General features: G+C 47.1%; 1 protein-coding gene across 1 annotated transcript; it reads left to right on the top strand.

The window, feature by feature from the left end:
- The first annotated feature begins 4,825 nt into the window (after nt 1-4,825).
- Nucleotides 4,826-5,346, top strand: Lelp1 (late cornified envelope like proline rich 1). The gene is made up of 2 exons (XM_050166311.1): nt 4,826-5,056; nt 5,182-5,346. Exons 1-2 carry the CDS (start codon nt 4,826-4,828, stop codon nt 5,344-5,346), a joined length of 396 nt encoding a protein of 131 aa, XP_050022268.1.
- Nucleotides 5,347-13,757: the final 8,411 nt, after the last annotated feature.

Here is a 13,757-nt window from a genome sequence, read left to right as displayed (position 1 = left end):
GTGTGTGTGTGAGAGAGAGAGAGAGAGAGAGAGAGAGAGAGAGAGAGAGAGAGAGAGAGAGAGAAAGGTGTGCACCTATGTACGTGAATTCAGAGGTCACATCAGGAAGTCAGGTGTCCTCCTCTACCCTCTTCAGCCCCTTGGCCTTGAGGCAGGGTCTCTCGGTGAACCTACCACTTTCACTGGAGGGGATCATCAACACAGTCTCGGGATCCACCCAGCTCTGCCCCACCTTCAGGGTTATGGGAACAGCCTAGGGAGTCTAACACCTGTCTTCACACTTCGTAGAGTAAGTATTCTTACTCACTGAGACATCTCTCCCAGCCATCTGATGGCTTTGGTTGGTCTTCATGTCTAAATTACTATTGTTTATTAATGACATTTATATGAACTATCCTTACTCAAAACAGAAATTATGTTTTAACATTAACATTGAAATACTTAATCTCGCTGGAAACATCACCAAGATATTTAACTGGAAGACAGAAAATGACAGCAAGGAGGAAGAACAGTGTAAAAACTGAAAGGGGCATTTCAGGGCCAAGGTCAGAGATAAGAAGCAACTAGAGATGGTGACACAGAGCTGGGGAGGTGGCTCAACTGATAGGGTGTTTGCTTCATAAGCACCAGGACCTGAATTCAGTACTCAGGAACAATGCATTAAAAAGGAAAGAAAGAAAAAGAGCTGGACATGGTAGTGTGGTGACACACTTTTGGAATCCCATTGCTGGGAAAAGTCAGACCAATGGTCCCTGGAGTTTGTTAGCCACTGAGAAATCTTGACGGGGGGAGTCAGGGAGGGGTAAGAGAAGAGAGAAGGGGAGAAGAGGAAAGAGAAGAGGAGAGGAGGGGAGAGGAAAGGAAAGGAGAGGAAAAATAGTGCCTATGCCTGAGGAATAACACCCAATGCCTCTGCACACACCTGCATGAACATACACATGCACACACACACACACACACACACACACCTGAGCACAACTGTGTATATACAACATGGCACACATATGTAAACTATGAGAGGGAGGGAGAGATAAGGAGAGCACAGACACAAAGTGATCCAGAAACCCGAGGGATGAAGCCCCCAGGCAGCACACTGGCAGCCTGACTGCTCTTGATGCGTCCCTGATCTTTACAACCCCCAACAGTGGTGAGAGTGTAGGCTTTACACTTGGTAATGAGTGTGGCACTCAAGGTAAATTATCCTAAACGGGAGCTACTATTATATCATTTTGTAGGTAACAGAATTGAGACGTAGACTGGATGGGTAAATTACTAGGGAAGGGAAGGATGAAAGCAGGATTTGAACCTAGGAATCTGACACGGAGGCTCTACCTAGCTCTTAGCCACCCATCTTGGCGAGACGGTGCCACTTACTCATCACTCCTCGCAGCCTCTCTCCTGAGCCCCAGTCACCTAAGCAGCACTGTGTGTGTCTTCTCATTGGTCACTGCCACCAGCCCACAGAGCTGGAGCCCAGTGTGAGGCTGGAAGCAGGGTACCAGATGCAGCGTGAGCAGATATGCCGAGTTAGAACGGGATGATTTCAAAGGCTGAGAAGATGAGCGAATCGCGCTGGTCTAGGGTCACTAGATAATATTCTTGAGTGAGGAGGGAAGAAAGACAAAAGAAAGATGACAGTGGTTAGGAAAACAAAACACCTTTGGCACTGACTTCAAAAGATGGTAGCTGCGTCTAGAATTGAGCAGTAAGTGGGGATCGGCTCCCCCAAATGGATGTGGGGGCAGCTTTGGGTAAACGGAGTTCATGGAAAGTCATATAGGGAAAAATGAGTGATCTGCACAAAGACTGTGTCTCCAACACCAGTTATCCCAAGCGGCTAATGCCCACCTCCCTCTGCCCATTAGGCGTGTTTGCGATCATCGTTTAAGTCCTCGTTCATTCTTCCCTTCTCTGTGAATTATGATTCTCCCTCCTCCATATCTGTTCTCTTTCCTCTCCCGCAATCCTGTCTCTGGACCAACTCATTTTCTTCCACTCAATAAAGACTGTTGGATTAAAAAAAGTTCAAGGTCTCGGGCCGGCCCAGTGGCACAAGCCAAAAGCCAGTTCCCAATATCACTGAAGAGCTTTCTCTGTGGCCGCACGCAGGATTCTCAGGCTCAAACACCTAGCCCACCAGTGCAAAGATAATTCTTCAGTTCCCAGGAATGGTAGCACTCTCATCCTGAAACTGGAATCATCTCTGCTTCCTTCTCAATTTCTCCACAGAAGCTGCCCCCTGCGGTGATGTCCCATCAGCACCCGCCCCCTGTGTTCACCAGTGTCTTCCTTCAGACACAAGCATCTTATACGCTTTCTCCAGTAGCCTGGCCCCACTTCCCACTTTCACTCCGCCACCAGCTCCATCCATTCCACCCTCTGTTGTCAGGGTTTGGACACCTTAGACACGATCATAAAACATTTTTAATAGAGTCACTTGTGGGGCTAGAGATAAAGAGCACTGGCTGCTCTTGCAGAAAACTGGGGTTCAGTTCCCAGTCCTCATGTGGAGCTCATGAGCACTGGCACCTCACCACCTCTGTACCCCCACTTCCGGGTATTCTTATGCCCTCTCCTGGCCTCTGTGGACACCAGGTACACGCAGTGCGCAGTTACCTGAATCAGGCAAAACACTCAGACACATAAATAAAGATGAAAAATAAATGCTTTAAAAACAACCACGTGATACCCCAGTGACTGATGCCAAGATGAGACTCCCGGGACTGAGTTCAAGCCCTGTCTCTGATGAGCTCCGTTTACTGCTATTCCCAACAGCCTCCCATTGCCGCTCAGTGGTACCCCATTCCAACTGTAAACTTCCCTCTCCAGACCTTTGACAAGACCAGAAAGGACCTCTGAGAGGCCTTTCCACGCAGCAGGTCTGGGGCTAAGGAGACTGCTCAGGAGTGGTCGGGAACGACAGATTCACTACTTACGATGCACATTAACCTTGGATATCAAGAGGTGACTACATCCTGAGTGCAAAAAAATAAATAAATAAATCCCTGCCCTCCCACCAGACATGTTGGAGCAGGGGAGGACGGGGAAGGAGGAGCAATGCGGAGACTTTAAGAAAAGTGGCTAAATAATCTTTGGACTTGGGTTAGCAAGAATGAGAAGATAAGTGAGAGTTCAGGATCTCATGTTACTAAAATCGGGAAAAGAAAATGAATGGAAGCGACTGACCCATAGAACTTTCCAGAAAGGTGAAGGGGAAACAGCTTTGAGAGTCTAGGGAGGGAACAGACCACAGGTGTTCAGTTAGGCAGCTTTTCCACTCCTGGAAGATACTAGCCTTCTGCCCTTTGAGCCTCCACAGCAGCCTCATTCTCCCAGCATTGATTCTGAGGAACCGGAAGAGAGAAGGCTAGGCTGGGAGTTGAGTAATCATAGCTAGATTCTCTTGAATTGAGTTAGAAGTCACCCAGCATTCACTACTCATGATGCTGTAATGATGTCATAAACGGAGCTGCCTGCCCCCAGCCCACCCCCAGCTTCCTCAGAGCGCAGCAGAGGAACCAGCGGGGAAGTCCACTTCCCCAAGCACAGCCCTTCCATCTACCTCACTCTACTGCTTGCCAGTTTCACTGCCAACAGAAAGGGGTGAGTTGCACCTGAGCAGCCACGGCTGTTATTGTGCGTCTGGGTCCTAAGAACAACCTGCAGCAACCCCAGGGCCGAGTAGGATTGAGAGGGGTTTGTTTTGTACAAGTTTCTTGTTCTTTTCAATAGCAAGGACTAGAGTGGACTTTACCCATTTTTGGAATAAAAGATCTGCCTCCCCAGAGAGACATACTGACATTTGAACTATATTTCATGGAATTTCACTTTTTATTATTAAATAAAATCAAAAGCACACCAACTAAAGCCAGCTTCAAGCGTTGATAGAAACTAGAAACCCAGCCGGGCGGTGGTGGCACACGCCTTTAATCCCAGCACTCAGGATGTAAGGCAGGTGGATCTTTGTGAGTTCGAGACCAGCCTGGTCTACAAGAGCTAGTTCCAGGACAGGCCCCAAAGCTACAGAGAAACCCTGTCTCGAACACCCCCCCCCAAAAAAAAAAAAACTAAAAACCGTGTCCAAATTCAGAAGTTACGCTTTCTTTAAAGAAAGCCCTACCTCAGGGCAGAACTCAACAGAAAAGGAATTTCCTTCTGAAAATCATATTTCTTGCTTCAAACATTCATAAATTCACGAAATTAGATTCCCCCACTCAATCTCTTCTCTCCTGACCTCTTCCTTCTCCCCGACTGTTCCACAGAGCCTGGTGATCCCTTGAGGGGAGGGAAGGACGGTTCTAGAATGGTTCATGGGGCTAAAAATAGTCTCAGTTGCCTTCCCTTGCCTCAGTCTACCAGAAAAGAAAGCAGTTTTCAAGACTGGATGGCCTAGGAGTCAGCTCACAGATGTGCCTGCCATTCCAAGCCTATTCTCTCACCTGCTTCCCGAGGGTAACAACATGGCCACCTGGGGCCACCAAGGCTTCCAGGAATGCAATCACATTATGGACTCTGAAATAATGACTTACATGAATTATGCCAAACACAAGGGGTTACAAAAAATACCAACACTGAAATTCCAAGTCTTATGGTTGTTGTGACATTCCAGGATCCTAAGAGCACCTGCTTGGAGTCTAGAATGGAAGCAGGGAGAGAGGAAATCAGAGTGAGGGCAGACACCTAAACACACCCCAAGTCCACAGGCAAGAACGGCTCGCTTAGATGTTCTAGAGACCGAACCATGAAAACAGCATGGGCCAGCAGGAAGAAGCCCTCACTGACACTGTCTCTCGTTTCTTCTCAGGCCTACATATCCAAGAACAAAATGTCTAGTGATGATAAGAACAAGACCAGTGATCCCAAGAATGAGCCCAAGTACTGTGACCCCAGATGTGAACAAAAGTGTGAGGCCAAATGCCAGCCCAGCTGTCTAAGGAAGCTGTTGCAGCGCTACTCTGACAAGTGTTCACTGAAGTGCCCACCACCACCGAAGTGCCCCCCCTGTCCCCCGTGTCCGCCTTGCCCCCTGCAATGTCCACCACCATGCCCCAACATGGTGTGTGTTGAAACTTGCCCTCCCAGGTGCCCCTGCTCATGCCCACCCCCAGAGTGAGGCACTATGGGCAACACTAACCCCAGTGTCACCGGCCTCCATTACCACCTACAGCTTTGTGGGGCTAGAAGCAAAACCATGAACTGACAAGTAAACACGTTCCTCTGCTGCGCAAGACTTCCGTCTTGGGGGACTCGCTTTGTTCTCTGGTGGTGGTCACACAGCACTGTGCCAAGAAGCAATCCTTGGCCGTGAGAGCTCCAGAGGCCCCACAGCCTCTGCCTGTCGCTTAGAGCTGGGAAGCCCCGCTGGAGCAAAGTCTGAGTGATTCTTAAGTGTGGTTGTGCCTGGTAAAGTATGTAATCCCAGGAAACAGGACACATGAAAAGTGTGTGTGTGTGTGTGTGTGTGTGTGTGTGTGTGTGTGAGAGAGAGAGAGAGAGACAGACAGACAGACAGACAGACAGACAGAGACAGAGAGAGTGAGAGACAGACAGAGAAAGAGATAAAGATTGGTCAGAGATCTAGAAACGTTCAAGAACCAACATTCCACCGGCCTGCCTTTAGTCCTGCCGCATAACTCTCAGGCAAAGGGCTCGGAGAGCCTGCCTGGGTTTAAACTCTAGCTCAACCCCCTAATGACACTGTGACTTTCCATCTGCCACTTAACTTACTCATGCCTCGGTTTCCTCCACTGTGTTATAGGGAGGACAGTCCTATTTTAGTCAGGGGTTGGGTGTCCTGGAGCACAGCAGATAGTGGGTGAAGAGGCAGCAAGTACAAGGTCCACCTGGCTCCTCTGCTGCACAGTCTGCTCCGTGTAGATTCTAATTCTGCTGAGCACAGCACTCAAGTTCCCAAGTGCCCCTGTAGACTTAGAAATAGATGTTTTTACTGTTTTTATTGAGCTACATGATTTTCTCTGCTCCTCTCTTTTTCTCTCCCCTCCCCTTCTATCTTCTCCCATGATTCCCAAACTTGCAATTTACTTAGAAGATCTTGTCTTTTTCTACTTCACATGTAGATTAGATCCATGTATGTCTCTCTTAGGGTCCTCTTTGTTGTCTAGGTTCTCTGGGATTGTGAATTGTAGGCTGGTTTTCTTTGCTTTATGTCCAAAGGCCACTTATGAGTAAGTAGATATTTGTCTGAGTCTGGGTTACCTCACTCAAGATGATGTTTTCTAGATCCATCCATTTGCCCACAAATTTCAAGATGTCATTATTTTTTTCACTGTGTAGTACTCCATTGTGTAAATGTACCACATCTTCCTTATCCATTCTTCAGTTGAGGGGCATTTACATTGTTTCCATCTTCTGGCTATGACAAATATTGCTACTATGAACACAGTTGAGCACATGTTCTTGTGGCACGATTGAGCATCCTTTGGATATGTACCCAAAAGTAGTATTGCTGGGTCTTGAGGGAGGTGGTTTACTAATTTTCTAAGAAATCGCCACACTGACATCTAAAGGGGTTGTACCAGTTTGCACTCACACCAGCAATGCAGGAGTGTTCCCTTTACCCCACAACCTCTCCAGCATAAGTTGTCATCAGTGTTTTTGATCTTGGCCATTCTTACACCTGTAGGTGTAAGATGGAATCTCAGAGTTGTTTTGATTTGCATTTCTCTGATGATTAAGGATGATGATCACTTCCTTAAGTGTCTTTCAGCCATTTTAGATTCCTCTGTTGAGAGTTCTCTGTTTAGGTCTATACTTCATTTTTTATTGGATTATTTATTCTTTTGATGACCAATTCTGATTTCTTTGTAGAAATAGACATTATTAAAATAAGAATGACTTGTATGTTGTATCATTTACCTCACTTTGATATTAAAATTCAATAATATGTCACTACTTAAAGAATCTCAATGAAGAACTCTTGGGACCTTTGTTTTTGCAAATTTATGCGAATCTATAAGATTTCAAAATTAAAACTTTAGTATAAAAAGCAGGTATGCTTGTGGGAGAGCAGCAGTCAGGGAAGGCGCGCACATCTGATATTTAGTGAAGATTTTACAAGCAGTTAGTGAGCCCAGAACAAACTGAATGAACAAGAAGGGCTGGACAGGCTCGTGTTGCTGAGATGGGGACTGCAGTGGGATACAGTAGGCTTAGATTACCGTAACAACCAAGAGCCTCGGTGCCCACGTGCGTGGACTCGGCTTTCAGCCTTCCTCCCCTGCAGGTGTCCCATTCTCTCACCTGAAGTGCACAGATCTAGTTCGGGAATGGTCAGACAGGAGGGTGTTCCTCTTATCTCCAGTCAAAGGTCAGGAGCTTACTCCAGCAGCCAGGCAGCTGACAGCCTTGTCACACAGGTCAAATCACCTGTGCTTTAGAGTAGCCCACAATGTTTCGATGGAATCCTGGTTTGGAATTCTCTGCAGTAGCAGGAAGCAATCACGAAATGGCTCTTCATGGACTCAGAGCATGCCAATACTCCCCGTCCTTCCACGGTGTTGAGAAGATGATTCAGAACAGTCAAAGGCAAATACAGACACTCAAAAAAAAAAAAAAAAGAAATCCTGAAAAAGGGCACCGGGACACTTCTGATTGAATTATAGACACACTTAGAAGACAAAGCTAGACAAGGACTTCAGGGCACTGGTCTCCCAGGTTCTAGATGTGACAGGTAGTAGTTACTCTCTCTGACATGAAGCCTGAGTCTCAGGGTCTCCTGGGAAGCCCTGTCCCCAAAGTTTCTATGCTCCGCACCTTTGAAGAAAGGTGTCTGCTGAATCTCAGAGACTGCTGGAAACCCTTGTTAGGTTACAGGGTCAAGTATTAACAGGACGAAAACATCTCACCTCAGAGGCAATCAAACCATCGGGAAGGGGAAGACGAAGGATAGAATGAGATGATCTGCACCGAAAGTTTCACTAAAATAATAAATCCCTGGGGCCGAGTGTTAAGAACGTGTCATTAACCTAGTCCTAGGGTGGGAAACCTTGCCCAGCCCTGATACCAGGGGGGTGGGGTCTTGGTCCTGCCTCAGCTTGATATGCCAAACTTTGTTGACTCCCATGGGAGCCTTACCCCTTCTGAATGGAGACAGAGGAGGGGTGGAAGTGGGGGAGGGAGAAGGGAGGGGGGAGGAGGGAACAGGAGGAGAGGAAGGAGGGGAAACTGTGGTTGGTATAAAAAATAAATAAATAGAATGTGTCATTATTGGTCACCCTTTTAGAAAACAATTCTGCAAACATGGCAATATATGTCAAAAGCATGAAACGCCTCAACAGTCCCTGTGGATTCAATTTGGAGAAACCAAAGAAAAGTAACTGTGGCAGTGGGGTAGAAGCTAAGGAAATAAAACAATTACCACAGTGTAACTTAGGGGAAAAAAACTGTAAATATCTAAGGAGATTTGATTAAATTTACACTTGTTACTTGATGGAGCACTGCTCAGCCCCTGAATCCATACAGAAGAAGGGTAGAGCTACAGATCAGGGGCAGAATACTTCAGCATGCCCAAAACCCTGGATCTGCTGGCCAACATGAAAAAATATAAAGAGGGAATAGTAAGGTCTCAGCTTCCACAAAGCAAGCAGTTTCAACTCAGAGCAGCTATGAATAACAATAGAAAAATTAGTTGTCCTCACTGTTTCAGTATAGTGAGGACATAAATAATATTTCTTTATTGCTTCTTGAATTTTCATTAACATGTATTTATTTGTTGTGTAATAAAAATAATAATGAGCACTTCAAGGGCTGCCGGAGTGTCTGGTAGGCCTTGGAAGGGCGCATCCACATTACAGAGGGAAGGTTCACCTTGAGAACACGGCCTTCCAAGAGGCACCATTGGAGAACAGGCCAGGAGCTGTAGCCTCAGTTTCTAGAAGCGCACACGCAGTCTAGGAGGAAGGCCAGATCTGGGAACAATTGTACATCTACCTCCAGCTTAGTCCTTGCATCTTCCATGTAAATGAAACTGAAGATAGTCATCTTAATGGTTACCTTTCCAACCCAGAGCTAGATCAAAGGCAGCTCTGGGGAAGAAGACCAGAATTTGATGAGGAGGCAGGAGCTCCCCTGAGTGCTGCAATTACTCCCAGCTCCCATGGCAGCCACTGAGACTCGGCCTTAAATGGTAGAGAGCTGTACATATAGGCAACACCGGAACAGTGAGGTCACCCATCTGCAGTGCCAGAGAGATGACTTACAATGAGGTGGGCAGGGCCAAGCACCCTTCCTTCCTGGTTTCCATTCGGAGAGTCCCAAAGCAGACGCCACCACAGAGCCATGGGCTAGCTTTGAAAGTCCAGGCCAGCTAGGAGGCCCATGGCTCTCCAGGAAAGGTGCAGGCTGCCTGTCACCTGATATACTAGCTAGGGCAATGGAGAGAGGCAGAGAGGAGGAGAGGGTGAAAAATACGTACTAAGACCATGCCGCTAGGGGTCTTCACCTCTGGTCCATCCCCAGCTGGGCTGGTGAGGGACCCAGAGGAGGCTTTCACATCACTATCTGAGCTGGAAGTGGCATTTCCAAGTGAGGAACCACTTAACAAAAACCCCTGAGCATTAGCTGGGTTGTCAGACTATTTCTAACCCCAGTTTAGGGCCCGATGAGGCAGGACCCAGACTCAAAGTGGAAAAGATGGGAGACCAACAGCGAAGCTAAGCAGTCTGAGGACATCCTTCCTCCCCGCGTCTGTCAGTGGCTCTTGCCCTGGGGCTCCTGCCCCCTAGAAGGGGAAGCCACACATTTGAACATTTTCTCACATTTGTTACAAACCACAGGTTGCTGCTATACACACTTGATGTCTTCTTGAAACCCCTGAAGTCTCTCCAGTAAAACAGTCTGACTTTCCGTGTCCTTTTCTCCAGGGGTGAACTTACCACCTGACCTTGAGCAAGGCCCAGATGACTTACTCCTCACTTCCATCGTCTGAAGGTCACAGCTGATAGGTAGTCTGCTGCCTGTAAAAACCAGGCTCTGGGGCTAGAACAAGGAAGTGGAGTCAGGTGTTCTCCTTCACCCCTCCAGCCTGAAGGGCCTGTGAGCCCCGCCTTTCGCCTGTCTGATTCAGACTCCTCTGTGGGTGACATGAAGAGAAGGCAAGAAAATAGCTCTCTCCACAAGGAATTCACAAGCTCAGTAAACTCCAGAGGCACCTGCCAGGCAGCCAACAGGACGAGCCACATTCTACCCTTCTCGTTGTTATCAGACCCATCGCCCTGTAATACGCGGGTGAGCGAATCAAAGGAGTCTAGGAAGTTTTATGATCTCCACAAAGGAGATTGTTATTTGATGGGAATGGAGGAAAAACAATCTTCTGCATTACCCAGGTCTCTCTGTCTAATTACATCCTGGCTCCCGATAATAACAGGCCCGCGAGTCTAGATTCTCAGATACCCTTCCGATCGGATCAGCACGCGTCTAAGTAAGTAAGAGGACTGGACATAGGGGAATTAGTCACCTTAAGATTTGGGGTGGGACAATCTCCCCAAAGATATCCAAGCCTCGTTGCTAACTAACTGGGCCACTGAGGTGGTTTTTTTTTTTTTTTGACTCAGTCTCCCGAAATCACCAAGAAAATTACAGGTCATCTAAGGTCACTCAGCCATCTTCCCAGTCCCTGTTACATGCAGAGAACAGAAAACTGAGTCTTCTAAGCAAGGAGAAGGGGCCCACGTGCATGTCACCGAACACTTAGAAAAACACAGAATACCCAGGTTCACATTTACAGTATCACAGAAGAGGAAAGCTGGAACAGACCCAAGAGCCCACTTTCCTTAGTGTTTTGTTGTTGTTGTTGCTGCTGTTGGGTTTTGATTTGTTTTGTTTGTTTTTTGAGACAGGGTTTCTCTGTAGCTTTGGAGCCTGTCCTGGAACTTTGTAGACCAGGCTGGCCTCAAACTTGCAAAGATCCCCTTGCCTCTACCTCTTGAGCACTGGGATTAAAGGGGTGTGCCACAACCACCCGGCTAGAGCTCACTTTCCTAATGATTGTTGGAGATGAGAGAGTGTCAAGTGACCACTCAGGCCCTGTTAGGAGCAGAGACCATACCCTAAGCCCTTGTGAGGTGAATTGTCTACAGGTCACAGTGAATAGAAAATTCAAAGACCAAATGTTGTAGAGTCAGAGCGAAGAACATAGAACCAAGAACTGGAAAATCAAGAAAAGACCTGTGAAAAAAGCAAGTGTTGAGCCAACACCAATACAGGCTTTCATAAGTAGTTTGACGGTACCAAGTGTCACTGTACACTCTGAATTATTTTCACAGGGACTTTGGAAAGAGTATCTTTACTTTCTCACAAAAAAGGATTATTGAGTATCTAAGAGGTTGCTACTAATCCAACACCACACACGTTCTATGTGGTAGAGTCAGTCCTGAACCCTGAGTTTAGGTGTTCCATGAATCTTGAAGCCTCCTCTACCTAAAGGAGGTCTGGGTTGAGTGTGTTGATATGATAGATAAAGGGGTCTTCTAAACAAAGGATCTAGAAGGGGATTCCATTACTTCATCTGAATCCTTGCTCCTTCAAAGTCCCCAAGGGCTTGAGGTGGTGAGAAGCATCAGCTTCTTAGCATTTCTGCCGCAAGTTACTTTAGTAGAACAAAATGTCAAAATGCATTGCGGCTCTCAAAGTCAGACGTCTATGGGGATGACTTAGTTACTTTTCTCCTGATATGATAAAACACCATGACCAAAACCAACTTGGAAAGTCGTTATTCCAGTTTACGCTCCCAGTTAACAGTCCACCACTGTGGGAAGCCGAGGCAGCAGCTCAAGTCGGACCTGGAAACAGGAAGGATGCAGAGGCCATGGAGAAACTGCTGCTTACTGACTGCTAATCATGGCTTGTTCAGCTTGCTTTCTTATACAGCTTAGGACCACCTGCCGGGGAGTGGCACTGCCCCTCTGTATAGGTGGGCCCACCCGGGTCCACCCACCCACATCAGTCAGTAGCCAAGAAACTACCTGACGTGCAATCCTGATAGGCCAATCTTATGGGGGCATTTTCTCAATTGATAATGCTCTTCCCAGAGGACGCTAGCTTATGTCAAGTTGACCAAAAAAATGGCAGGTGGTCTCAGTGAACTAAAATCAGAGTGACAGCCAGGCTACACTGCTTCATGGAACCTCCTGGAGAGCATTGCTTTGGCGTTTCCAGCTTCCACAGCCGCTGCCATTTCTGCATGTTCTCCCACCATCTTTGCCTGCAATGGCCAGTGTAGTCTTCCACAGTAAATAACAATGCTTCTTCCCCCTCCGCTCTTCCAAGGATCCTCAAGTTTATATTACACCCTTCCCTTGGATAGCCCAAATAATCTCTCTGTTCTAAAGTAAACTGATCAGGAATTGAGTTTCCGTCTCCTTTCTTAATTCTCTTTTGTCACACAACCGAACACAGTTGCAAATTCTACTGACTAAGTAGAATGTCTTTGCCAAGTCATTATCTGTCCTCCTCAGGACTTGGCTTCTGTTTCAAGAATGGTCACGAATTAATGCAACGACAGGTGGGACTGTCTTATGGATAAGCTGAGCTCGGGGATCTATCCAGATTGGCTCTCCACTACCACGAGAATATGACCTTGCTTCGCTTCTGCGTTTTTCTTCTTACAGCTGTTCAGTTTCCCAGAGCTTATCCAAAAATCATAGAAATGCATGGAGCATGAACAAGGTCATCTCATGCATCACATTTTAGGAAACTTCTGGAAATCTCCAGCAGATCCTCTCCCCTCATCCCTTCCCTGTGTCTAAGAGGGCTTCAGATCCTCTTTTCATCCCACTGGCTCTCTATGCCTTAGAAACCTTCTAACTAGGACTCTGTCCTCAAAGTTATATGAAAATGCCCCTCCTCTATCCCCTGCCTCCAGAGATCAGGCATAACTGCTGACCTCTGTTCATCTCCATCAGTGTGAGGCCCTAAAAGAGCAGGACTGTTCCTAGCAAAAAGAATAAGTTAATAAACTCAGCAGTCGCTAATTCCTTACTTCCTACAATACAGCAGCGTTTCTTTGCCTCTTAGACACCATTTCACAGAAAAGATAAAAGAGATAAAGGGGGAAGAAAAGAAACAGAAAAGGAATTTAAATTGAAGGGGAATAGAATGGGAGCAAGTAGAGCCTTCCCATTCTGCAGCTAATCCTCCTAAGGCTTTCAGATACATTCATTAGTATCCCAAATACCCCTTCTCCCCCCTCCCTGCCTCCTACCACAATGCCAGGGCTGTGTTGCAGTTACACCAAGTCCTTTAGGCACTACCATAAGACCAAAGATTCCACCTGTGTTCCCTCACGTCTTCCAAACATTTGACGGGACTGGAGAGCTGGCTCTGTTGGGAGCATCCTTGCCGTGCAAGAAAGGGCACCTAAGTTTGAATTCAGCATTCACAGAAAAAGTCAAGTATGGCTGTGAGAGCCTGTACCTCCATCACAGGGAGCAGAGACAAGTGGGTCCTGGAAACTCAGGAGTCAAGTATGGCTGGGAGAGCCTGTACCTCCATCACAGGGAGCAGAGACAAGTGGGTCCTGGGAACTCAGGAGTCAAGTATGACTGAGAGCCTGTACCTCCATCACAGGGAGCAGAGACAAGTGGGTCCTGGGAACTCAGGAGTCAGCCAGCATACCTAAAATGAGAAACTTCAGTCAGAAACTTTGTCTCAAGAAAAGAAGGCTGAGGGGCTGGAGAGATGGCTCAGTGGTTAAGAGCACTGACTGGTCTTCCAGAGGACCGGAGTTCAATTCCCAGCAC

This window comes from Alexandromys fortis, unplaced genomic scaffold, assembly GCF_014885135.2.
Source record: "Alexandromys fortis isolate MF-2015 unplaced genomic scaffold, M_Fortis_MF-2015_v1.1 scaffold_152, whole genome shotgun sequence".
Lineage (NCBI taxonomy): Eukaryota > Metazoa > Chordata > Mammalia > Rodentia > Cricetidae > Alexandromys > Alexandromys fortis.
Note: the sequence above shows the minus strand (reverse complement) of the source record. Positions and strands in the feature narration are given on the sequence as shown.

What these genes read in the sequence shown, in the direction of transcription:
- Lelp1 (XM_050166311.1), top strand. Translation starts at nt 4,826, where the DNA reads ATGTCTAGTGATGATAAGAACAAGACCAGTGATCCCAAGAATGAGCCC. An exon ending in CACCACCATGCCCCAACATG is followed by an intron (nt 5,057 to 5,181) that starts GTGTGTGTTGAA and finishes TTGTGGGGCTAG; the next exon opens with AAGCAAAACCATGAACTGAC.